This window comes from Scyliorhinus torazame, chromosome 22 (genome assembly GCF_047496885.1).
Source record: "Scyliorhinus torazame isolate Kashiwa2021f chromosome 22, sScyTor2.1, whole genome shotgun sequence".
NCBI classification, from domain to species: Eukaryota; Metazoa; Chordata; class Chondrichthyes; order Carcharhiniformes; family Scyliorhinidae; genus Scyliorhinus; species Scyliorhinus torazame.
In genome coordinates this window covers 88,018,786-88,045,779 of record NC_092728.1, presented here as the reverse complement: position 1 = coordinate 88,045,779, position 26,994 = coordinate 88,018,786, and the positions used below count along the sequence as shown (strand labels likewise).

Sequence of the window (26,994 nt, the reverse complement as noted above, 5' to 3'; positions counted from 1 at the left end):
TCCCGAAAGACATGCTGTTAGGTGTATTGGACATCCTGAATTCTCCCTCTGTGAACCCAAACAGGCGGTGGAGTGTGGCGACTAGGGGCTTTTCACAGTAACTTCATTACAGTGTTAATGTAAGCCTACTTGTGACAATAAAGATTATTAAAGATTAAAGATTCAACTTTCCAGCTGCTGGCAAGAAGCCTTTGAAGATGGATTGTTTTCTTCAAAATAAGAGATGGCCAGAGACTCAAATAGGCAGTGTACCTACTCGACAGGATCTCACAACAGAATCTGCTGGAGAGAGCTGCGCAGGAGAGTCCAGGGCAGGACAGAGCAGTACTAGTGTTAGCTCTGTACAGAACTCCAGGGCCTCTGGTTAACAGCCTACAAAGAACTTAACAGAGCAGTAGAAAGATGATTCTTGAGGTATGGTTTTGTCAATTGTGCTAATGTAAATAAGGAAGCAAAACACATGTGTGTTATATGCAGGGAATTACTGACAAATGGGAGCAGTTTCAGATTTTGAAAGAGAAGTGGTGGGTGAAAAATAATTTTTGAGGTTGTGACCCCAGAGTCAGTTATTAACGTAGTGCAGACTCTAAATTAAAAGAGTGCTGCTGTAGCTGACCTGTGATACCACATTAAGAACACGCCAAAAGCCCATGAGGCTGTCAGCATTCTGGAGTAGCATCGCCCAGTTCTGAGTAAAACAAGCATTTTGTCGCTATTGCCTTTCATGACGACCTATATGTGCGAGGTTGGATTTTTAGTTTTCACAAAAATGACGACAGCACAAAGGTACTGGTTGAACTTTGTGCCTGATGTGAGCATTTCCCTCTCCTCTTGTGAACTTGATTCAAGTGAGAGGGTGAGAACCAAGCAGGCTCCCCTTTTGCATCACCAAGGTCGGCCGGCATTGGTCGCCTGGGTCAGCCGGCGTGGGTTGCGTAGGTCAACAGGCTGCCAAAGCTGGGTCCTGGGGAAAAAAAGTTTGACGCTGCCATAAAATGTTAATATATTTATTGAATTAAGCAGGAGTAAACCACAGAATTCAAATGTGATTTAATGCTCCACATCTACTAAAGGCCATGTGCATTATTGATGGATGCAGGTTTAGCGAATGTAGCTTCCAATTTTACTCAGATTACTAATTCAGCAGAAGCATTAAAACATTTATTTAGAATGGTTATACAATTTGTGACGTATTCACCCATCAGTTTTGTCAACATCATCACTCGGTCACAATTCCTTTCTGATAGTTAAAGGTCAAAGGTTGTGGATTGGCCATTCTGTGCTGAATATCAAATCAAATAAGGTTCACTGCACAGAGACCACTATTTTCATTGTGGGCACTTATGGCATTTCTTTTAGATGTTGTGGCTGAGAGACCCCAGAGGTGTACCAGTAGTTGCGGGAGCCCTTTGGATTGTACCAATATATGTAGAGGGTCTCCAGGAGTGTGCCAATATTGGCAGGAAATCCCTTGCTTTTTTCTAAGGTTGAAAACCGCGGGAACCACTCAAGGTCACAAAAGGTGGCATTTTCACGTTCAGTCCTTTTGAAACATTGAAAGAGCAGAACGTTTGTTCTTGCAAAGGAACGAGCGGTCATGGGGACACATGGGGCTGGATTTCCCGCCCTTCTCCCGCCAAAGTCAAAAACACCCCCTCCCCCAGCAGGTTCCCCAGCGGCTTGGCAGCAGATCCATGTGAAAGCCCATGGACCTCGGGAGATCTCGCCAGCGGACAATGGCTCGCTGCATCCCCCCCTGGGAAAATATGCCGTGGGGTGGGGTTGGCAGCGGAGAACGGCGGCCACATTCTTCAGTGCGCAGTGTGTCTTGTGACAGCACAGGCTGACACTCTCCTGTTTTGCCTCAATAGGCTGCCATTTGTACGCCATCAACACACATCACGGGGCTGAGCTGCGTATCGTCGCAGCCATTCGCAACAAGCTGCTGCTCATTACAAAGAAAAACCTCAACAGGTCCAACAGCTTTGCAAGCCTGCAAACATCTGCAGAGTCACCTGTCGAGGAATTCCAGTACATCAGGGTAAGATCTGGTAACCACACTTGTTTTACCTCTGCACATGTTCCACAATCGGGTCAAGTCAATCCGATAGCTGGAGCTTTGCTTCACTTGGTGTCTGTGTGGATGGTGCAACATCATTGTGAAGATGGGCTAGAACCTTGTCCAGTGAGTCCATATCTGCATTCCCTCCATTAGAAGGAAACCGAATTGATAGAGCCTCTAAATTTTGATGGGCCGTGTTTTTGGTGTGGTGCTGGCATCCCTTCACAAATTGTGGACAATCTTTGACATTGCTAATGACTCCTCCAGTGGATATGCTAATGAGTGAGCCCATGTAATATCTGTGTAAGTGCGACCCTCCCCAGCTTAAACCCGATAGGCAGATTCCTTTCCTATTCCTCTGTGATACCAACTTATTTGCTAATGATCAATAATTGAATTGACACCGTTTGAAATTGTGAAGGCCATGGGCTGAATTTTTGCGTCAAGCGGGAGCTGGGACTGATTCCAGTTCCCAGACTCAGACCCGGGATAGTATAGATGCTCATTGGGATTTTGAACCCCCCCCCCCTCCCCACCTCCTGCTCTCCCGAACCTGAAGGCAGATAGGCATGGAGGGAGGGCCTGTAGTCTGCCTGGGTACTGGGTTCCTGGTCTGTTCCTGGATCCCCACTTCCAGGCAGCTGAACTGTCCGCTGCCACATGGGGAAATTCGAGGCTGACTAGAAAATCCCAATGACCCTCCTGTTATCATCATCAACAAAGGGTTGCCTAATTGCCTACCTGCCAGGTGGGGATGGGCAGCCTTTGCTGGATCTTGAACCTGCCTCCTCCAAAATGGCTGGCACCGCCACCTTCGGGTCCTGTCCACCCTTGTTCCTGACCTTGGCGAGTCCCGACAATCCTGCCGGCAATGTTCTCAAAGGAAAGGTTGATTTTTCCCGAGAGTTTCGGTTCATTTAGAACATAAGAACTAGGAGCAGGAGTAGGCCATCTGGCCCCTCGAGCCTGCTCCGCCATTCAATGAGATCATGGCTGATCTTTTGTGGACTCAGCTCCACTTTCTGGCCCGAACACCATTACCCTTAATCCCTTTATTCTTCAAAAAAAATCTATCTTTATCTTAAAAACATTTAATGAAGGAGCCTCTACTGCTTCACTGGGCAAGGAATTCCATAGATTCACAACCCTTTGGGTGAAGAAGTTCCTCCTAAACTCAGTCCTAAATCTACTTCCCCTTATTTTGAGGCTATGCCCCCTAGTTCTGCTTTCACCCGCCAATGGAAACAACCTGCCCGCATCTATCCTATCTATTCCCTTCATAATCTTATATGTTTCTATAAGATCCCCTCTCATCCTTCTAAATTCCAATGAGTACCGTCCCAGTCTACTCAACCTCTCCTCGTAATCCAACCCCTTCAGCTCTGGGATTAACCTAGTGAATCTCCTCTGCACACCCTCCAGCGCCAGTACGTCCTTGCTCAAGTAAGGAGACCAAAACTGAACACAATACTCCAGGTGTGGCCTCACTAACACCTTATACAATTGCAGCATAACCTCCCTAGTCTTAAACCCCATCCCTCTAGCAATGAAGGACAAAATTCTATTTGCCTTCTTAATCACCTGTTGCACCTGTAAACCAACTTTTTGCGACTCATGCACTAGCACACCCAGGTGTCTCTGCACAGCAGCATGTTTTAATATTTTTTCATTTAAATAACAATTTAAATAATAATCCCTTTTGCTGTTATTCCTACCAAAATGGATAACCTCACATTTCCTTTTGAATGCTGGAATTATGAGGCATAAAATAGCAATAGCTTGAAGATGATGATTGCTGTTCATTTTCATCTCAAAAAGAAAATAATTCACTTGCAACTGATTCTTTTGATTCCTAGTTTAAACTTAATACAGTCAGCACAGTTTAGTTAATGATAATTTCCTTCAGAATCAGAAGGTTGCAGGCACAAACCCAGCTCGAGGACTGTATCACATAATCTGCGCTGACCTTTAATGCATTACTAAAGAGGTGCTGCACAGTTGGAGGTGCCATCTTTTGCAAAGGACCTTTAACAACCACATGAGGCCATAGTTTCATTTCTAAGTAACAGGTGCCACCCTGCTGTCCCAGCCAACATTTGTCCCTGAACCAACACTATCAACAAAGAAATAGATGGAAACAGAAAATGCTGGGTTAACTCAGCAGGGGTGGCAGCTGTGGAGATAGAAACACAGTTAACATACCTGCTGAGATTATCCAACATTTTCTGCTTTTATTTCAGACTTCCAGCCTCTGCAGCATTTTGCTTTCACTATCAAAAGCAGATTCATTCAGCTTTTACCTCATTGCTGTTTGCAGAACCTAGCTACGTGCAAATTGACTGCAACATATAAAAAAAGTGATCATACACAAAAAGTAATTAATTGAGCACACATTGGCTGCTGTATTTTCCACAGTGCACTTTAAAAATACCTTTGATGCTTTGCGATGTCCAGTGGTTCAAAAGAGTACTATAGAAATGCTTACCTTTTATTGGCTGGGAAAAGAAAGACTTGCATTTATGTAGCCCCTTACATGACTTTCAAATAACCCAAAGTGCATTGCTGTCAATGAAATGCTTTTGAAGCACAGGCACTGTTGTAATGCAGAGCAGCTAATTAAGAACAGCAATGCGATGATGACCAGATACGATGTGGATTGAAGGGTCGATGTTAGCCGGGACACAGGGAAGAATTCCCCTGCTTTTCAAGGAACACTGTGGAATTTTTTACCTCCACCTAAAAGGGCAGATGGGGCCTTGGTTCAATGTTTCATTCAAAAGACAACTCCTCTGACAATGCAGCACTCTGGAAAGAGACCTGGACATGTGACCTCTATTTCAGCGGTAAAAAACATAGAATAATAGAATGGTGTGGCTTAGAAGGAGACCATTCAGTCCATCGGCACAGTGCTGGCTCTTTTGAAAAACAGCACAGTTAGTTCCACCCCCCTGCTCTTTCCCGATATCACTGTGGTTTTCTTCAGAGAACAGTTAAGATTCTGCGGAAATGGGCTCCTTTGTTTTCTTTCTGCTCCTCGGATGTAATCACCTCGCCCTCCTTGTCTATGCACAGGAAATATGCTTGTCCGACCCACCCATCGTAATGACCCTCGTGGACGGACCCACTGGAGAAAATGACAATCTAATCTGCGTTGCATACCGCCATCAGTTTGACTTGGTGAACGAGAGCACGGGGGAATCCTACAGGTTGCACCATGTCGATGCGAGCAAGGTGAGCACAGAGCTCGTTGCATGCAACTCTGCACAAGAAACCTTATTTAGCAATCTTCTCTTAGCGTGACTGAGAGCTCCTGCACTGTCCTGAAAACAACTCCGGTTGATGAAAATATGTCCAGCCTAACACAAAACTGGCAATGGAGACTAAGCAAACAATTTGTTGTCTAGCGAAAAGACAATGGGTGGGATTTTCCGCGCAACCCACCGCGCTTTTTGAAGCGGCGGAGGTGGCAGGCCATTGCTGGCGGAGGGATCTTTTGGTCACGCCACTGCCAACAGGATTTCCCGTAGAATGCATTCCTCGCTGCCATGCAACCCACGGCGGGGGTCGCTGTCTGTGTGACCGAATGATACTGCCGGCATGAACGGCCAGGAAGTTTGGAATTTCCCAGCGGGATCTTCTGGTCCTGCTGACGGCGCATCCCCACTATAGGTTTCCTGGCCAGCAATGGGAAACTCCGTTGACAATAGTGGCGCCAGAATATCCCGTCTCCGACCAATGGCGGGCTGCCCCCATCGCTACGAACCACGGGGGAGGGCAGCAGGCAAAAAGTCCCGCCCAATATGAGTTAGCAGCGCAGGCAATTTTAAAGAAAAGGAAATCGGCAAGGTCTTTGTTGAAGGGCAACCTGAAAATCTGTAATAAAAGCAGAAAATGCTGGATAAACTCAGCAGGCCTGGCAGCATCTGTGGAGAGAGAAAAACAGTGAGTGGGGGATTTTCCGCCTTTTTTTGCCCGCCTTGGCCAGCAGTGGGATCTTGTGGTCCCACCGTTGACAAAGGGGTTTCTCATTATTCATACTCTCCGCCGCTGGCGGCTCCGGGAAAAACCCGCTGGTGGGAAGGGCTGCAAAATCCTGCCCAGAGTTAAAGTTTCGAGTCCATGAGACTCTTCTTCAGAACTGAGAATTCGAAGCATTACTCAGTTGGCTGTGCATTGTTAAAGCAGGGTGACATTTCAAACTTAGAAAGGCAACACTTTATCATGGCTTATTATTGAACGACCTTTTCAGTTTAACGTGATTTTATACAATGATAAAATGTTTTGCTCAGCATGCAGCCAATGTTACGTTTAAAGATCCGAGTGGACTGATATCCCAGGGTACCTTTAATTGAATCAGGTTAAAATGCACAACAGTGACAGGAATTTGTTCAACAGCAAGAAGAAGATGGTTGGAGTTAAGATATCCTGTAATAAGCTAACAGAAATAGCTTTGAAGTATGGTGGTCTATCAGCATCTGGTAAGATGTCCTCATGTTAGCACTTCAGGGGGTAAGACCCTTCATTCTGATCACTAGGTCACCTCATATTGTTGGTGAATCTTATTGAAAACAAGCTCTTTACTATTTTTTGTGCCTATCAAGGGTCTGAGATGTTAATGCAGAGGGAAATGGATCATTTTCCATGTCATTTTCCATGTCACTTGTATTCCAAAGGGATACACAGCCAGACGCAGGGTAAGCTCCCACCAGTGCTACCTAACAATGTCCCTCGGCTACCAGCCTCACAGGAACCCCAGTGTGGCGCTCTTTCTTCAGGCCTCCCTGAGTCACATAAAAGAAAAAATAACTTATATTTATAGAACACTTCTCATGACTGCCCGGTGTCTCAAAGCGCTTTACGCTTCAAGAAGTACTTTGTTTGTTGTAATAACTTGTTGAAAATATGGCAGCCAATTTGTGCACAGCAAATTCTCTGTTAAGAACCCCGCTGATGTCAAAGGTGAGGTACCCCAAAATCCAGAAGGCCAACTTGGAACACCGGTTCTTAGTGGTGTACATTTTCAGTTTGCTGTAATGTGAGAAGAAGGTGGGCAAATCATATCCAATCTTGTTGCGATCAATTAATAAGGAATATTTATTAACTTAAAAGAAAACACACAAGAAATACTATAACAGTATACCTGAAACAGTACACTACAACAGTATATCTACAGCAGTACACTACAACAGTATATCTACAATAGTACACTACAACAGTATATCTAACCAATGGTCGGCGCAGGCTTGGAGGGCTGAAGGGCCTGTTCCTGTGCTGTACTTTTCTTTGTTCTTTGTTTTGTACACTAATGGCTATACACAGTGCCTCATGAAGTTACCCCATGATCCCAACTACCTATGTTTCCTGAACACCTTTTCCCCAAACGTCCATTATTATATAACTCTATGCGCTAAATCTAGCAGATAGTTCCCACCCACAGGTAATTTTTCCAGGTTTGGGAAAGCTGTCTTCAGTTTTCAGCGTCGAGTTCCTTCTCTGCTTGAGTTTTGATTTTAACAGTAGCCTTTCAGCAGCAACTGGTTTTCGGGGGAGCCTGCTTTCAACAGCCGGGTGTGGCTATGATGGTAACTGCTTCTCTACCCTCTTCACCAGTGGAGATATTGTTTTTTCTCCCTTTGATGTTACCCGTCCCAGGCATTTAGCATATAGCTGCTTATCTTTCCACTTTGAAGTCGCCTCTTCTGTACACCATTGTTTTCCCCTCGTCACTTAGGTAACCACTTATTTGCATCTCAAAAACACCCCTTCAGACAGCTGCACTTATCGGTTCCCCTTTCATCCAATTTCTTTATCCCCATTTCATTTTGTAATCTTGATTTCCTTCAATTCTTAACAGCCCCACAAATGGAAATGTGATAACGGCCGGTAATCTGCATTTTGGGAGGCTGATTGAGCAAATATATTGGCCAGGACACATGGGATAATTCTCTCGCTCCTCTTCAAAATAGCGGCATGAGATATTTTACATCCACCTGCGTAGGCCTCAGATTGACGCCTCAGCTGAAAGACGGCACCTCTGACAGTGCCGTGCTCCCTCAGTGCTGCCGATATCGGAGCGTCAGCCTTGATTTTAGTGCACAAGGCCTGGGGCGGGACTTGAACCCAGAGCTTTCTCAGTCAAGAATAGGTGAGTTACCAACTGAGCCCAGGGCTGACACATTGACCATTGTAGGCCTTGTGCATTGTTGAAGGCATGAGGGAAGAGGAAAATCAGGACGGGATGTAGAGGCATCGCACAGGAAGAGGCCGCTCAGCCCATCGGGTCTGCGCCGGCCACCAAACACCTATCCTAATCCCATTTTCCAGCACTAGCCTTGTATGCCACAGCATTCAAAGTGCTCATCTAAATATTTCTTAAATGTTGGGAGGTTCCCGCCTCTCCCACCCTTTCTGGCAATGAGTTCCAGATTTCCCCCCTCCCCTCCCGGTGAAAAAGATTTTCCTCCAATCCCCTCTAAATCTCCTGCCCATTACCTTTACCGTTTGCCTCCTGGTTATTGACCTCCCTGCGAAGGGACGGTCAGTCTGCAAGCCCTGTTTCCCACTACCCCCAAGAGTTAAAACCGGTTGTTACCTGGGAGTTGCAACATTTGACGATGACGTGCACTGGCTTTCACTGCTAATATGTTGAGGAACCTGCTGTTTGTCTAGTTACAGGATGTTGTTATCCCTCAGGTCAAATGCTGCTCTGCCCTTACTTCTATGTAATTTTCTCACAAGGTTCACTACTGCAGTGCTGCCAGCTGAGTTAATGCATCACAGGAGGGCAAAACTATTAGAAGACGCCCAAAATAGATCTAGTTTTGTCCAAGTGACTCACTCCAATAAACATAAGTTTGCAGTAAAAGCTGCCCTTCTAGCAGCAGTCAAAATGCAAAGCTGCCTCTAAAAGTGCCAGGGAAATAGTAAATCACTGGGCCGCTGAGCGACATATGGGGCGTCATTCTCCGACCCCCCAGAGGGTCGGAGAATGGCCGTTGGCCGCCGTGAATCCCGCCCCCGCCGGTTGCCGAAGTCTCCGAAGGGAGAAAAGTCGGCGGGGCGTTAATGGCGCCGCTGCCGCGGAGAATGTCACGGGTCTGCGCAAGGCAGCCGATTTTCGGCCTGCCGATATTCTCCCTTCCGGATGGGCCGAAGTCCCGTCGACGTGATGACCGTTCACGTCGACGTGAATCAAACCTCCTTTTCATCGGCGTGACCCGGTGCTCCAGGCTCACGCCGACCAGCGTGGAGTTGAGTGACGGCCTGGGGGGTTGGCTCTGGGCAGGCAATGGCGTGGCCGCAGTCTGATTGCGCGAGGATAGGTGTCTCGGGTTGTGTGTGTGTGTGTGTGTGTGTGTGTGCGGCGGGGGGGGGGGGGGGTGGTTAGAGTAGGCTGGGCTCCGGGGGAGTGCCGGGAGGGGGTCCGTGCCGGGGTGGAGGTTGGGGGGGGTCCGTGCCGTGCCGGGGTGGAGGTTGGGGGGGGGGGGTCCGTGCTGGGGTGGAGGTTGGGGGGGGGGGGGGTCCGTGCCGAGGAGGGGGATGGGAGGGCAAGTGAGTTGGTCCACCTGGCCAGGTGCCAGCCTCCAACAGTTGGACCCATGCGGTCCATGCCACCTGGCTGGGGGGAGGAGGGGATATGGGCAATGATGACATGTCGTCGTTCCCCTCCCCCCCACCAGGCCGTCATGTTTTCAGATCATCCAGCGATGTTGGCCGCCGTGGTGGCAGCCGCTCATGTCTATGTTGCCCTGGATGAGGAGGAGGAGGAGGAGGAGCGTGCCAGAGAGGCGGCGCAGGCTGCCGCAGAGGGGCAGGCGGCAGCCGCCCAGGCTGGAGGGACACCTGACCGACAGGACGAGGAGGGGGAGGAGGACGTCGCGGCCCCACGGCAACGGAGGCACCCGAGGGCACCCCGTGTGTACCGGCCCCGGCAGTCAGGACCTCACGGACCGGGAATGCAGGAGGAGACTCCGGATGAGCCGGGAAACCGTGGCACACATCTGCCACATGCTGGCACACCTGTCACCGCGTGGCACTGGCGGGGGACACCCTCTCCCCGTGTCCGTCAAGGTTACGGTGGCCCTGAACATTTATGCAACGGGGTCATTCCAGACACCGAGTGGGGACCTGTCCGGCATATCGCAGACATCGGTGCACCGGTGCATCCGGGCAGTGACAGATGCCCTATATGCCATGGCGCACCGCTACTTCCGCATCCCCGTGGACCGGGCCAGCCAAGATGCCCGGGCCGTGGGCTTCTCTGCCGTTGCCGGGTTCCCCATGGTCCAGGGCGCGATCGATGGGATGCACGTCGCCGTGCGGCCACCTGCAGATAACGGGGCCGTGTTCACTAATAGGAAGGGGACATATTCGATGAACGTACAGGTGGTCTGCGACCACCGCATGATGATCCTGCACGTCTGCGCCCGTCACCCAGGCAGTGTACACGACTCATTTGTGTTGTCGTGGTCATCCAGCCCCGGCATGTACGAGGGACGCCATCCCCGGCTGAGGGGCTGGTTGCTGGGCGACAGGGGCTACCCATTGCGATCGTGGCTGATGATGCCTATACGGAGGCCACGCAATGAGGCGGAGAACCGCTACAATGATGCCCATGTAGCGACAAGGGGAGTGATCGAGAGGTGCTTTGGTGTGCTGAAGATGCGTTTCAGGTGCCTGGACCTCTCTGGGGGCGCCCTCCAGTATCGGTCAGATAGGGTCGGCCGCATCATTGTGCTGTGCTGCGTCCTGCACAACATAGCCCAGCAGAGGGGCGATGTGCCGCAGGCAGAGGAGGGCGGAGTGGAGGAGCAGCAGGAAGAGGCCCAGTCCTCCCCAGATGAGGGGGATGGGGGCAATGGTCAGGGCAGACGGGGTAGACACAGGCGGGTGGCTGTCCACCGTTACCGGCTGGCCCAGCGGGCACGGGACAGACTGATAGACGCCCGCTTCACTGACTAGATGGGCGTGGGAATCGGGTAGTATGGCCACAGACCGCACACCATGGCAACAGCCGACCACCCACACCCCCCACCCACCCAGCACCCTCACCCCCCTCCCCAACCCCACCCACCCCACCTGCATGCACACCCCCCCCCCCCCCCCCCCCCCCCATTGCCGATCCACCTGCGGTACAACGGGCTGGGCTCACACAGTTGCGGGTGGACGCGTGTCTATCGCAGGCCATGGAGGATGATGACAACCCGCCCTGCGATGAGCTCTTGGCTCTACATCGTTGGACTATGTCTGACCCATGGCCACAGTACCACCATCCACCCGGACCATCCCTGCATGCGGCCGTGACACTGCAGCGCACGGTCCCGTCCTCCGCCCGGGGGATGTTGATGGCGGCCCAGGGGGAAGGGGGCAGACTCACCTGGGGCTGAGGTAAGACAACCCCTCACACACACACTTGCGCTCAACGTACATGACACCCCCGCACACTTTGGACAGAGCACAAAGGCAGCTTCGGTAGGTGTAACATTGACTTTAATAACCAAAGGAGTTCATGCACGTGCCCTAGCCCCTAAAACTCATCTGTGCCCTGCACCCGTGCCAACTTACTCAGTGTCTAATTGTTTGGCCTTACGGGCCCTTTGACTACGTCTACGTGGTTCCCCAGACGGTACAGCAGAACTGGAGGTGGACTCCTGTGATTCCTGCCCTCTGACACTGGATCCCTTTGGCGGCCGGGCGACTGGGATGGCGAGCTGCCAGCCTGTCCTGCCCGTTGCCCACCCGATGCACCTGGGACGGAAGGGGGGGAGTCCGAGGTGTCGCGGTGTACCGGGACCTCCCCTACAGAGGGAGCCGGGACGGACCACACCACCTCCTCCTCCCTCGGGGTGCCCGATGGCCCCCAGGCCTCTACATGGGTGGGGGATGCGAACGGACTGGCCATCCGACGCCCCCCCCGACATCTGGTGCTGCCAGTCCTGGAGGCCCGTGCTGGTATCGACAGGGGTCTGCAGGTTTGCAGCCATGGAGCCCAGGGGGTTGGCAAACCCTGTCTGTGACAGTGCGACGCCGGCTCGCACATGGCCACTGGCGCCGATGCCCTCAGCGATGGCCTGCAGAGACTGGGCCATGGCCTGCAGAGACTGGGCCATGGCCTGCTGAGACTGGGCCATGGCCTGCAGAGAATGGGCTATGGCGTTGAGCGCCTCTGCCATCTGGCGCTGGCACTGGCTCATGGCCTCCTGTGAGAGGGCAGCCATTTCCTGGGCCACAGACGCCGCCTGCACGGAAGGCCCCAGGCCTCGCAAACTGTTCCCCATGTCTGACACCGTCGCACCCATTGCCTCCACCGCAGACGCCACCCGTGCGGTGTCAGCCTGGGTGGCACGCATGACCGGCACCACTCCCAGCTCCTGGACACGGGTGGACTCCTCCACCTGCGACCGCAGCAGCCGCAAGCCGCCCGTCACCCTCTTCGCTCGTCTCCGGGTCGGTGGTTGCATCGGATCTATGTGTGGGTGTGGTAACTACATGAACCCGGGATCCATCTGGGCGGCAGATGTTCGCTTGGGCTGGGCTGCCCTCCGACAGCCCGGTCCCTCTGCTGCTCCTACCTCCACCTGCTGTACCGGGACGGCTGTGTTGTGCGCACCAGTGAGTGTACCAGACGCCTCATCACTAAAGTGCCCAACCGTGGTGAGTGTTTCTGCGATGGTGGAGGGTGATGGTGACAGCAGTGGCGTTGTGTCGTGCTCTTCGTCCCACTCTGAGTCCATGGCACTTTGGGGTGGGGGTTCGTCTCCACCCATCCACTCTGAGTCACTGTCCGGTATTTCGTCTTCCTGGGTAGTGCTGTCCCGGGTAGGGGTGTCCTGGGTAGTGCTGTCCCGGGTAGGGGTGTCCTGGGTAGTGCTGTCCCGGGTAGGGGTGTCCTGGGTAGGGGTGTCCTGGGTAGTGGTGTCCTGGGTAGTGGTGTCCTGGGTAGTGGTGTCCTGGGTAGTGGTGTCCTGGCTCGGATGTGACGGGGGCCTGTGGCTGCCCCCCTCGTCACTGGGTGGTCGCTCCCGTACGTGACGGGGGTGTCGTCTCCCTGTTGCTCCAGGTCTCTCCGTCTCCCGTGGTCTCCGAGGGGCATCCTGCGGGCGTCGCATGCTGGAGGGTGCAGGTCTCTCCGTCTCCTGTGGTCTCCGAGGGGCATCCTGCGGGCGTCGCATGCTGGAGGGTGCGGGTCTCTCCGTCTCCCGTGGTCTCCGAGGGGCATCCTGCGGGCGTCGCATGCTGGAGGGTGCGGGTCTCTCCGTCTCCTGTGGTCTCCGAGGGGCATCCTGCGGGCGTCGCATGCTGGAGGGTGCGGGTCTCTCCGTCTCCCGTGGTCTCCGAGGGGCATCCTGCGGGCGTCGCATGCTGGAGGGTGCGGGTCTCTCCGTCTCCCGTGGTCTCCGAGGGGCATCCTGCGGGCGTCGCATGCTGGAGGGTGCGGGTCTCTCCGTCTCCTGTGGTCTCCGAGGGGCATCCTGCGGGTGTCGCATGCTGGAGGGTGCGGGCCTCTCCGTCTCCTGTGGTCTCCGAGGGGCATCCTGCGGGCGTCGCATGCTGGAGGGTGCGGGTCTCTCTGTCTCCTGTGGTCTCCGAGGGGCATCCTGCGGGCAGTCTGCATCTGTGGGGATGGGTGCCAGGACGTTTGGTCGTGCGATACACAATGAAGCATGCATGGTTAGACATCAGGCAGTGATCAGGTGATGCGGGGGAGGGGGATATAGGGGAGGGGGATATGGGGACAGGCTGTCGGTGGCTCACTCGCTAGTACGCCCCCGACCTCTACATCAGCAACCTCCCGGTCCTCAGGTCCGCCAGCCAGTTCCAGGGCCCTTTCCTCGTGTACGGTCAGTGGCCTCTCATCAGCGGGTCCTCCTCCAGTCCTCACATGCTCCCTATTGTTGTGTGCGCGCTTCTCCTGGGGGGGGGGGGGGGGGGGCAGGGGTAAAAGGCAACAGTGTTAGGCAGGTATATGAATACACGCCATCGGTTGCGCGTGCATTGCAGAGGTTAAGGTTAGGGCTGGATTCACTTGGGGATATGGGGGATATGGGGGAGGGGGGGATATGGGGGAGGGGGGGATATGGGGGATATGGGGGAGGGGGGGATATGGGGGATATGGGGGAGTGGGGGATATGGGGGAGGGGGGATTATGGGGGAGGGGGGGATATGGGGGAGGGGGGATATGGGGGAGGGGGGGATATGGGGGAGGGGGGATATGGGGGAGGGGGGATATGGGGGAGGCTCACCCTGCCTGCTCTGACGAGGTCGTTCACCTTCTTGTGGCACTGGGTGCCTGTCCGTGGTGTTAGGGCCACAGCGGTGACGGCCTCTGCCACTTCCCTCCACAGACGCCGGCTGTGGCGTGGGGCAACTCTGCGGCCGTGCCCGGGATACAGGGCGTCCCTCCTCTGCTCCACCGCATCCAGGAGCGCCTCCACATCGCGTGACTCGAACCTCGGGGCTGAGCGACGGCCAGCCATCCAGTCGGGTGTTGCGGTCGGGTGGGGGGGAGCAGCGCGGCCTTATGAGCCGTCACGCCGTGCAGCGCGTATGACGCTGTACGGCGTGAACCACTGCGCAAGCGCGGATCCCGTTACGTCGCTGCTAGCCCATTTCGGGCCGGAGACTATCGACCCATTTTTCCGACGTGACGCAAGTCGGATTTGCGCCGTTTTTTGCGCCGATCGGCGGACTTTCCACCGATAACGGAGAATTTCGCCCATGAAATTTAAAACCATTTGCAGCGAGTTAATGGCAACAGCATCACCGCACGGTGCAAGTGATGCTGACACACCTTCCTCGTATTGTCTTTCCAGCTATCAGCACTGCCTTCGGAATTACTGCTCTTAAGGCACTCACAGGAGTCTCTGATTTAACCTGTAATCACTAGATTAGCTTGGATAAATGGAAGAGAGACATGTACACTTTCAAACCCTTGCTCAAATGGATCAGCAGAGATTTGAGCAGGCCACCATGCATCCATCAACCAGCGTGTGAAACAACTCCGGCGCTCTCGCCAGTTCTGTCTGCGTTCATCTCAACCACTTCCTTCTGCTAATTGCGCCATTTATCATTCTTACACCTTTCCCACTCCAGTAATTGTTTCCCCTGTTGAAATCTTGGCATTTAGTCACGAACATCTCCCAGACGTGCCTTCAAATCTTGTATCGAAGCAAGTAGCTTCAATTTCCTGTTTTTCGCACAACAGTGACAAACTCACTATCAAAACTTCCGAGTGCTGCTGTTCCAATCGATTATTGTAACCACGGCAACAGTGTTTTTTTCCAGCTGGATCCTGTGGGATATTTGACCTGCAAGAATATCCTTCCCGGTTGCCTTTTCTTCCTTCCGTAGGAGAGGGAGGTCTCCATGGTCCTGAAAGTTCACACACTTTAATCCTCACTTTAGTTCGACAATATTCAATTTGATTTTCTTTCTTTTAACATCTGGGGCGAAATTCTCCGGTATCGGCGCAATGTCCGCCGACTGGTGCCCAAAATGGCGCAAATCAGTCGGGCATCGCGCCGCCCCAAAGGTGCGGAATGCTCCGCATCTTGGGGGGCCGAGCCCCAACCTTAAGGGGCTAGGCACGCGCCAGACGAATTTACGCCCCGCCAGCTGGCGAAAAAGGCCTTTGGTGCCCCGCCAGCTGGCGCGGAAATGACATCTCCGGGCGGCGCATGCGTGGGAGCGTTAGCGGCCGCTGACGGCATTCCCGCGCATGCGCAGTGGAGGGAGTCTCTTCCGCCTCCGCCATGGTGGAGACCGTGGCGAAGGCGGAAGGGAAAGAGTGCCCCCACGGCACAGGCCCGCCCGCGGATCGGTGGGCCCCGATCGCGGGCCAGGCCACCGTGGGGGCACCCCCCCCGGGGCCAGATCGCCCCGCCCCCCCCCCCCCTCCAGGACGCCAGAGCCCGCCCGCACCGCCTTGTCCCGCCGGTAAGGTAGGTGGTTTAATCTACGCCGGTGGGACAGGCATTTTAGCGGCGGGACTTCGGCCCACCTGGGCCGGAGAATCGCGGGGGGGGGGGGGGGGGCGCCAACCGGCGCGGCGCAATTCCCGCCCCTGCTGAATATCCGGTGCCGGAGAATTCGGCAACCGGCGGGGGCAGGATTCACGCCAGCCCCCGGCGATTCTCCGACACGGCGGGGGGTCGGAGAATCTCGCCCCTGGTGTCTCTTATTTAATGAGGACTATTTTAATCTCCATGGCAAGACACTTGTATTGTTCCAAATCCCTTTCTTCCTTAAACTTATCCCTTTTAAAATGTTCCCTCATCAGCTATGTAAGTGTAACAGTCCAAGGACGTGCAGGTTAGGTGGATTGGCCATGATAAATTGCCCTTAGTGACAAAAAGGTTAGGAGGGGTTATTGGATTACGGGGATAGGGTGGAAGTGAGGGCTTAAGTGGGTCGGTGCAGACTCGATGGGCCAAATGGCCTCCTGTAAGTGTAAGGAGATATGGGCAGAGTGGATGGGAAGGGCCTATTCACCTTAGCAGAGAGGTCAGTGACTAGGGGGCATTGATTTAAAGTGATTGGTGGAAGGATTCGAGGGGAGGTGGGGAAGTGGGGAATTTCTATTTCACCCGAGGGTTGTGGGGGTCTGGAACTCGCTGCCTGAGCGGGTGGTGGAGGCAGAAACCCTCATCTCATTAAAACGTGTCTGGGATGTGCCGATACCTGCAGGGCTACAAACCAAATGACGGAAAATCGTATTCGGCAGGGCGGCTCATTGTTCAGCTGGCCTGAATGGGCCAAGTGGCCTCCTTCTGTCTGTAAACCTTCTATGATTCTAATAGATCTGAGATTAAAACAACCTCCTGTGCCAAGAGGAGGTTGCCAAGGCCGCTGCTGCCTGCAGTATGTAATACGTTCCTTTATTCGTTCTGAGCAAGTGAGCATCGCTGGGTGGGGCAGCATTTCGCGCCCTCCCCTAATTGCCCTTGAACTGAGAGGCTTGCTGGGACAATTCAGGGGGCATTTTAAGAGTCAATCAGATTGCTGTGGGTCTGGATTCACATGTCGGCCAGGCCAGGTAAGGCTGGCAAAAGGACAGTAGGGAACCAGATGGACTTTTACAACAATCGACTTTTAATTCCAGATTTTAACTGACGTCAAATTCCTCTATCTGCAGTGGTGAGATTTGAAGCCAGGTCCCCTGAGTGCCTTGGGTCGCTGGATTGCTGTTCCAGTGGCAATATCACTACACCATCACCTGTCGGAGCATTTCAGAGCTCACCAGGGATACTGTCCTTCTTCAGACCCAGCTGCTTTAGCTGTGTAGCATTCAAAGCCAAGGAATCTACTTGGTTAGAACTATCACTAAAATGCTTGGAAAAGAAGCAAGAGGCAGACTAATGATTGGGTGACACGGCATTTACCGCTGGTAACTGGACTGCCATTTTGCTGTATTATATTTCTATGTAGCTGCAAAGATGTACCGCAGGTCTCACGCTCAGTGGCAGCTGTTTTACACGATTCTGTCAACCTGACAGCAACAGAATTATTGGTTTATTATTATTGAGGAAAGCAGGGTTTACTTCACAAAGATATTTACACTGGTCCACATCACTGCTTACTAAGATCACAACTTTCTGCTTGTTCACGCTGATGCGATTCTCCAATCCCACTGACGGTGCACCCCCGCCCCAGGTTTCCAGGCAGAGAGGAGTGCATCCAACGGGAAACCCCGTTGACAACAGTGGGACCAGAAAATCCTGCCACCAGCCAATGGTGGACTGCCTCACGCTGCCGCGAAATATATGGTGGGTTGTACAGCAAATCCCACCTAACTTACAAACAGGAAAGACTGACCAAGCAGGGACTCTTTTCTCTAATGGCCTGATAGAGGCCTTTAGTTTTATGGAAGGTTTTCATAAGGTGGCACGGTAGCAGAGAGAGAGAGACAGAGACAGAGAGAGACAGCACGTCTTTCGGGACTTGTGGGAGGAAACCGGAGCACCCGGAGGAAAACCACGCAGACACAGGGAGAACGTGCAGACTCCGCACCGACAGCAACCCAAGCCGGGAATCGAACCTGGGACCCTGGAGCTGTAAAGCAACAGTGCTAACCACTGAGAGAGACACAGAGAGAGAGAGAGACAGAGTGCTGTTAGGTAATTTGGACATTCTGAATTCTCCCTCCGTGTACCCAAACAGCCACCGGAATATGGCAACTAGGGCCTTTCCACAGTACCCTCATTGTTGCGTTAATGTATGTCTACTTCTGACAATAAAGATTGTTATTGAAAGGTAGATGAAGAGAAAATGTTTGCATTTGTGGGCAAATTCAAAACCTGCCACCATATAGAATAGTCACCCAATAAATCCAATTGGGAATTCAGGAGAGCTTCTTCATCTTGAGTGGTGAGAATGTGCAACCTGCTACACATAGAGTAGCAGAGATGCCTTTAAGGGGAACCATTCTTACACAGTGTGGGCATCACTAGCTGGGCCAGCATTTACTGTCCATCCTTAATTGCTCTTGAGAAGTTGGTGGCAAACCACCAATCTGAACCCATGCAGTCCACGTGGTGTAGGTATAACCACTGTGCTGTTAGAGAGAGAGTTCCAGGATTTTGACTCAGCGACAGTGAAGGAACGGTGGCATCGGTCCAAGTCAGGATGGTGAGTGACTTGAAGGGGAACATCTAGGAGGTGGTGTTCCCATGTGTCTGCTGCCCTTATCTTCTAGGTCAGAGCTTCCCAAACTGTGGGTTATGACCCTTATGAGATGTGATTCTGGAGGGGTAAGCTCTGAGGCAACAATGGCTGCTGAGGATCTCCGACTTAACAGTCCGACTTATATTCTCACATTTTTTAACAGTGGGCGTGGCCTAACTGGCTGATCTTTGAGACCAGGGGCGGGATTCTCCGCAATCGGCGCGATGTCTGCCAACCGACGCCTAAAACGGCGTGAATCAGTCCGGCATCGCGCCGCCCCAAAGGTGCGGAATTCTCCGCATCTTGAGGAGCCGAGCCCTCACCTTGAGGGGCTAGGCCCGCGCAGGACTGATTTCTGCCCCGCCAGCTGGCGCGGAAATGACTTTGCCATGCGCGGGAGCGTCAGCGGCCGCTCACGGCATCCCCGTGCATGCGCAGTTGAGGGGGTCTCTTCCGCCTCCGCCATAGTGGAGACCATGGTGAAGGCGGAAGGAAAAGAGTGCCCCCACGGCACAGACCCGCCAGCGGATCGGTGGGCCCCGATCGCAGGCCAGGCCACCGTAGGGGCACCCCCCGGGGCCAGATCGCCCCGCACGCCCCCCCGAGGACCCCGGAGCCTGCCCGCACCACCTTGTCCCGCCGGTAAGAGAGGTGGTTTGATTCTCGCCGGCGGGACAGGCATTCCAGCAGCGGGACTTCGGCCCATCGCGGCCGGAGAATTGCCGGGGGTGGGTGGGGGCCCGCCAACCGGCGGGGCGCGATTCCCACCCCCGCCGAATATCCGGTGCCGGAGAATTCGGCAACCGGCGGGAGCGGGATTCACGCCAGCCCCCGGCGATTCTCCGGCCCGGTGGGGGGTCGGAGAATCCCACCCCTGATTTCTACTCCCAAAAAATCTGTGAAAAGACACTTTCCCTGCATCACCACCCCTGGAGGGGGTCTCCAACACCCTTGCTATCACAGGCTCACATCTACCCCCACTTTCACCCCTCCCACTGAAAGGTCACAGCAATTTTCAGCCCTCAAAATGGAGTCACAGTAGGAAAATGTTTGTGAAGCATTGTTCTGGATGGTAGACGTCGTGGGTTTGGAAGTTGCTGTTGAAGGAGTTTGGGCGAGTTACTGTTGTGCATCTGTAGATGGCACACATTCCTGCCACTATTTGGTGGAGGGTTTCAAATGTTTAATGTGGTAGATGGGGTGCCAATCAAATGGGTTGCCTTGTCTTGGATGTTGTCGAGTTTGTTTTGAGTGTCGTTGGAGCTGAACTCATCCAGACAAGTGGAGAATATTCCATCACACTCCTTACTTGTACCTTGTAGATGGTTGACAGGCTTTGGAGAGTCAGGAAGTGAGTTACTTGCCACAGGATTGCTAGCCTCAGTTTTTGTAGCCACTGTATTTATATGGCTGGTTCAGTTCAGTTTCTTATCAATGGTAACCCCCAGAATCTTGATAGTGGGAGACTCAGTGATCAGAATGCCATTGATTGTCAAGGGGCAATGGTTAGATCCTCCCTTGTTGGAGATGTTCATTGCATGGCACTTGTATGGCATGAATGTTACTTGCTACTTGTCAGCCCAAGCCTGAGTATTGTTCAAGTCTTGCTCCATTTAGACATGGACTGCTTTAGTTGCGAATGGTGCTAAACATTGTGCAATCATCAGCGAACATCCTCACTTCTGACCTTATGATGGAGGAAGGTCATTGATGAAGTACTAAAGATGATTGGACCAAGGACATTACGCTGAGGAACTCTTGCAGTGATTTCCCAGGACTGAGATGACCGACATCAAACAACCACAACCATCTTCCTTTGTGCCAGATATGACTCCGACCAGCAAAGAGTTTCCCCCCTAATTTCTATTGACTCCGGTTTAGCAAGGTCTCCTTGATGCGACACTCGATCAAATGCTGTCTTAATGAGAACTATTGTATTTTCACCATGACTGCCATGTTGGAATCTTGGTACTGCTAGTGGTTACTGCTTGTGCCTGCTGTCACACTTGTGTTTCCCAGCTGTTCATCTTGTTGAGCCCTATTGATCCAATGACAGTATGAGCAGCAGGATTAGAGTCTGTTAGTACCGCAATATTAAATCTAAATGAGGCTACAGACACAGCCTCATAATTAGGAGTCCCATCTTGCAATAATTTAGAACATTCTTATAGTATGAAACTCCAGAACATTTCGGGTTAATGAGTACAGTGTCGCCCACACAGTGATGTAAGGTGAAGGTAAAGTCACCATAGTCCCAGATGAGGCTGCTTTCCCCTTTGAGGGGGAGAGCTGACTGGTGGTGGCTTAACCTGGAGATCACTGCACCTCAGGCGAGGGGCGAGATTCACCTTCATGAATAACCTCAGCCGGTACAGGAATTGAATCCACGCCGTTGGCGTTGCACTGCGTCACAAACCAGCCGTCCAGCCAACTGAGCTAAACCAACCCCCTGACGTAAGAGAGCACATGACGAGCATCCAAGATCAGTCTGGTGATGGACAGAGCTGTGTGTACCAGCAAGCATGGAGGCAGCTCCTGGCATGCACACTTTACTGTATATCTGTAAATAGTTGTTAGAGTCAATAAAGACTCAAGTTAACCTAAATACGATTGTGACGACCTCTTGGCCCACAGAATTGTAACTAACACTTCACAACAACTCTCACGCATATTTTTCATCTTGAAATCCAGCAGGGATTAATTTGCTACCATTTGGGTGTCATCTATTCCACCAAATAATTGGTTACTTTACATAGTCTGAAAATTATTGACATTCTAATGATTGATATAATTTGTGTGGTGAATGTGTCTGTATATTTTTACACTTTTGCAATATTTTATATCCCCAATAAGTTGCATTCTGTTAACAGTCAGTCGGGACATTTCTGATCGGCAAGTGTGAGAGATTGTAAACATGTTTAGCTACGGTTCTGTGCCCATCCAACATTGAAATATTAAACGGGTAGATTGGCATTGCCAGTGAGTGAAACTATGCTGCTCTCCATTGTCAGTGTAATTTTGAGTTAGGTTAGTGGCAAGGGTAGTAGTCTTGGCTACACTGAACTTATCCTTGCATTATGAGACCTTGTTTCAAAAGTTAAGACTTTCCAAACTTCTTGTCAACACTATGCACTACCCATTATCATTGCAGGTTAATTTTGTTGCAGCTATTGATGTGTATGAAGATGGTGAAGCAGGACTATTACTCTGTTATAACTGTAAGTTGAAACCTTTCCTGTGGTTTGCGTGATTTCATGTCAGTACGGGTTTTACTGAGGAACAAAGCAAATACTGTCTGCAGTTCTATTAGTTCTGAACATTGTTCAGTCCGGCCTTTCCTGCAGTTGGATGCAATGGTGTTGTAGCATTGCAATGCCATTTAAATAACACAGCGACATTGGCATCTGTTGCATTAGTTTAACTTCCTCAGTTGCAGAGGAAATCTCCACAGTTGGGTACTTAGCAATCATCGGCTTGCATGTTTACTAAAACTCCTCCAGGGTTACATATGCCACCTAACTTTCAAAAGGCCTCTATGGCGTAATGTGTTGATGTACCAGCAATGCCACTTCATGAGCTGGCCAGGGCACCTTGTAAAGGAGAGCACCAGCATTGGCGGCGGTTTGGCACAGAGAGCCTGTTTGCCCCCTATGCCCTGGACTCGTGTGCGTTTTAGAGTTGCTTTTACTGTCTATTTGCCGCGCAGCGGGGGGTGCTGGATCTTTGCACTGCTGGAGTCTCTCCTCCTGTCAATGTTGATTCACTAAGTTCCACTTAACGTTAAAGTGATACAGTATTCTTCTGTTGTCTTACAGATGTCTGTTACTATAAAAAGGTGTGTCCCTTTAATGGTGGCTCTCCATTGATCCAGCCGTCAGCTTCAGACTTTCACTTCAGTTGGAATCAGGTTCCTAATGATATAGGTATGAGTGTCCGTTTGTTACGGGCTAACTTCAGGCACAGGTTAAAATAGCCACTGTGGATGGGCGAAAGATTATAATCTTGCTTGTTACCACTTAACTGGATGAAAGAAATTAAGAGAATTTGATTCCAAGGGAGAACTTTTATATGGTGCTACTTGTGTAAATCTCGATGGGGGGGGGGGGACATTTCCTTTTGATCTTGGTGTTACTTCACAGCTTCATGTAGAATGCACTGTAAATTCAAAATGGAGCAAGGTGCAATATGGCAGCATGGAAAATTAAAGCACGATGTTTGGAGGCACAGTAGCAAAGTGTGTAGGGAGTGGAATGTGCAGCCTCGGGAGACGCTGACTTAACTACACTGTGGAACAACAGCGGCATTTCAAATGTCCCCTTTCTAAAACAAGACTGAGGAGAAATTACTTCACCCAAAGGGCTGTGAATCTTTGGAATTCTTCACACAAAAGAGTCAGTAGTTTCAATGGCAGCCTTTGGAGGGAATTTCCATTTTGATGACACCAATTAAATGTTTTTATAATTACTTCAGTTTTGTTCCTTTCTCTCCCTTTCAGTATGCCCCTCTGATTTACCTTGTCATTAATAAGATGACAAACACCAGCAGTAACAATGTACGGGTGGGGATTCTCAGTGTTTATCCCTGGCCAGCCTCTGAAGAGCTAAAGTTAAGCATTGCAGCTGGGAACTCTCCTCAGGAAATCTCAGACGGGTTTTCTGACCCTTCCCGCTGGCCAGTCCAGCTGGAGGTGACTCCCCCCCCCCCCACCACGGCAAGTTCTCCGGTGGCAGGACGGGCGTGCCACACAAAACGCTGTAGACATCGGCAAGACCAGAAGATCCCACCAGGGGCCAATGGCGACCTTAATCCCTCTGTTGCCACATTTTACGAACAGAGATGAATTGGCACCATTCTACACCCATCCTGAAAATAGCAGCTCAGAGTTAGGTTTGATAGAAACTTTTCTGCTGTATATTTCCTATCAAGACCAACACTGAGGACGGCGCGGTGGCGCAGTGGTTGGCACTGCTGCACCACAGCGCCGAGGACCCGGGTTCGATCTGAGCTCCGGGTCACTGTCCGTGTGGAGTTGGCACATCCTCCCCGTGTCTGCGTGGGTCTCACCCCTCACAACCCAAAGATGTGCAGGGTACGTGGATTGGCCACGCTAAATTGCCCCTTAATTGGAAAAAAAAAGAATTGGGCTCTCTAAATGTATTTTAAAAGTGGCCAACATTGAGATGGTCATTTCGCTAATCCTCGCTTGTACATTGCCGTGTCGGGCAATAAGATTACACCAGAAGATTCTCAATATGTTATAACATTTTTGTTCCATTTTCTTTTCCACAGTGTGTGTGTTTCCTTATATTTTGGCCTTCACTACTGATTCTATTGAGATTCGACTAGTAGTGAATGGAAACCTCGTTCACACAGCTGTAATGCTTGATCTTCATCTCACGGCATCACAGGTATGAGACTCGGGTGCTGATTACATATGCACAACTTTATATATCCTGACAAATGATGTGCCATTGTGGGCAAGGTGACACAGAAACAGTGCCTACCCTATTGTGGAGTGGATCACCTGGGAAACAGTAACATTGTCATGGTCTAATGACATTTGAAAGATTCAATTGTAAATGGACGAACAGATTTATTTCAAAGTTAAAATACAGACCAATAAAAGTGTGTTCAAAAATGCAAGAGCCAGGTATTTCTGTGTATTGTTAAACGGCAGACATGGTTCATTGGAGTATGCTCTCCCTGTGGGAAGGACGAATCTTTTGTGTTCATCATGTTTAGGAGCCGAGGCTGAGGGTTTCGGGCCCATCGTAAAGTCTACAGAGCAAGACGTAAATACAGAATGGGTGTCTCACAATGTCACAGGAATATGGCTTAATTGCAATCACACAAGAATATCTCAATTGCACAATCCTACGTTACGCAATAGAGATTGCCACTGAGTGCTGCAATGGCAGGTTGTACACCACGCGCCCACACCCAGGGTTATGCTATCGTGATGGAGCCTGGAAAATTTAATTCCCGCAATCTGGGGTAGATTCAAATCCGTTCCCATTGGTGAAAACCAACTGCAACTTCCAGTCCCCTCAAAACAACGTCATTGCTCTTGGGAAACGACTAACCTGCCAATTGATTTTCTTATTCCAGTCCGACATCTATTTTACCTCTGCCGCAGCGTCAGTGAACGCAGCCTCCAGTGGCAGCTCGAAGGAAACAAGCTCACACAGCTCTCCGCAAACCCCAACAGGGCAGGAGCTGCCTGTGCTCCCCTCATCTCCAGGTGAAGGTAAGCTGTAACCTGTACCTCTCAGCAGAAACATTCAGGCATGTCAAAGATTTAGATTTCAATGAAAGTATTCAATGGTAATCTGCATTTATCTTTGTGGTAATGAACATCTCAAGGTGCTTACAGATGGCTAGGTAACGAGCAGGAGTGGGCAAATTAAGAAGACTGGTTCAAACGTCACGGGGAGGACTGGGTTGATGAATGTGCAGGACAGGATGTGGGCCGTGGAGTTTTGCATAATTGGGAGTTACTGAAGGATGGTGTTTAGGAGATCAGTGAGGAGGATTGTAGGAGTGCTGGAGATTTGAGGAAATTTCGATGGTGGACAATGTTTTGGAGGTGAGGGCGGTGGTTAGCACTGCTGCCTCACGGCACCGAGAACCCGGGTTCAATCCTGGCCTTGGGTCACTGTCCCTGTGGAGTTTGGACATTCTTCCCATGTCTGCGTGGGTCTCACCCCCACAACCCAAAGATGTGCAGGTTAGGTGGATTGGCCACGCTAATTTGCCCCTTAATTGGGAAAAAAAAAAGAATTGGGTACTCTAAATTTATTATTTTTAAAAAATGTTTTGCAGGTGGAATTTAGTCCTGGTGACTGATTGGATATCGGCGAGTGGAAATTTGACTTGTGCCTGAAACGGACAATTGGTCGCTTAATGTCCTTATGTTTGTGCTGGTGTGCAGTCCAGGCCCAGTAAAACAGTAAACCAGCGAGCAGCCTGTCAGTTCAGAGGTCACTAATTTAGGTTGGTTACAAAACTGTAGCGGCCATATTGTAAGCATTGGGGATGTGCGGTGGTCGGGTTTGTTGGCAGGGGAGGGCGAGGGAGGTTGCGCAGTGCAGATTGACAGTACCCCCCTGAGGTGCTGTCCTCCTAGCACCATATTTGGAACATGTGAAAAAAGACTTGCCTCTTTGCTCTGAACCCTGAAAGTACCATTGATTTGGCCATCGCAATTCCGAAAGCATATCAAGCAGAGCTCAATTCAATATTTGGCAAACAGAATTGCAAACAGCATTCCAGGTCTCAAGCCATAGACAATTGTAACAGTACGCCTCTATTCTTGTACTCCGATCTTCTTACAGTAAAGGCCAACATGTCATTGGTGTTCCTCATTGGTTGCAGTACCTGTGTGCTAACATTTTGTGTACCTTGTACAAGCACACTCAAAGTGCTCTGAACATACATGTTTAACACCTTTTAAAAAAATATTCTACGGGCGGGATCCTCCGTAGCCCGACGCCGAAATCGAGAAGGGCGATCGGTCAGAGAATGGCTCTCGACCCCGAAATCGGGGCAGGAGCCGATTTGACGCCGGTTTGACGCCGGTTCGCGATGCTCCACCCCCTCCAAATCGGCGTCATCAGGACGCGCGCCGTGCGCAGTCGCAACCCCATCGGAGCGCCATCATCCGACCCACTCGCGATGCTCCGCCTCCGATGGGCCGAGATCCCGATATGTGGTCCCAGCGGTCGGGAGCATGGAGTGCTGGCTGCGGACAGTGTAGCCACACTCGGTGGTGTTTTCCGGTGTGTGTGTGTGTGGGGGGGGGGGGGGGGGGGGGGGGGGTGTAGGCTGCAGCTTGTCAGCCCTGTGCATCTGCGGCCCGGGACCCGGCGGTTCTTTGACCATTTTCCGCACGTTCCACGGTTTTTAACGTGGCGCCGGTGCTAACCCCTCACCGATAGCTGAATCGGTGAAGGTTTCGCGGCGACTATGGATCCTCCGTTGGCGTCGGCACTTAGCCCCAGAAAGGGAGAATCCAGCCCTATGTTTCGATGCCATGAACCAAAGCAAATGATCTCACACTTCCCCACATTATATCTGCCACCGTGTTGCCTGTCTCTTTGCAGCCTCTTTATTCAGAATTCTCCACCAGCAGGATTCTCCATTGCGCTGGCAGAGCACCCGTGCCCGCGGGTTTCACAGCGGCGTGGGATGGCCGCATGGGAAATCCCATTGGCTGGTGGCAGGCCCGGAGAATCCCGCTGCTCAGGAAAGTGCGGCTGTCTGTCGGGACA

General features: G+C 51.5%; 1 protein-coding gene across 6 annotated transcripts in view; it reads left to right on the top strand.

The window, feature by feature from the left end:
- Nucleotides 1-26,994, top strand: part of garnl3 (GTPase activating Rap/RanGAP domain like 3) — a 617,196-nt gene that overhangs the window by 531,169 nt on the left and 59,033 nt on the right. For all 6 annotated transcript variants that reach the window (XM_072488531.1, XM_072488532.1, XM_072488530.1 and 3 more), the window contains 6 exons: nt 1,872-2,041; nt 5,135-5,293; nt 21,876-21,942; nt 22,540-22,647; nt 24,014-24,132; nt 24,833-24,971. In XM_072488531.1, coding sequence (XP_072344632.1) covers nt 1,872-2,041; nt 5,135-5,293; nt 21,876-21,942; nt 22,540-22,647; nt 24,014-24,132; nt 24,833-24,971 — 762 coding nt within the window. The remainder of the gene's footprint in view (nt 1-1,871; nt 2,042-5,134; nt 5,294-21,875; nt 21,943-22,539; nt 22,648-24,013; nt 24,133-24,832; nt 24,972-26,994) is intronic.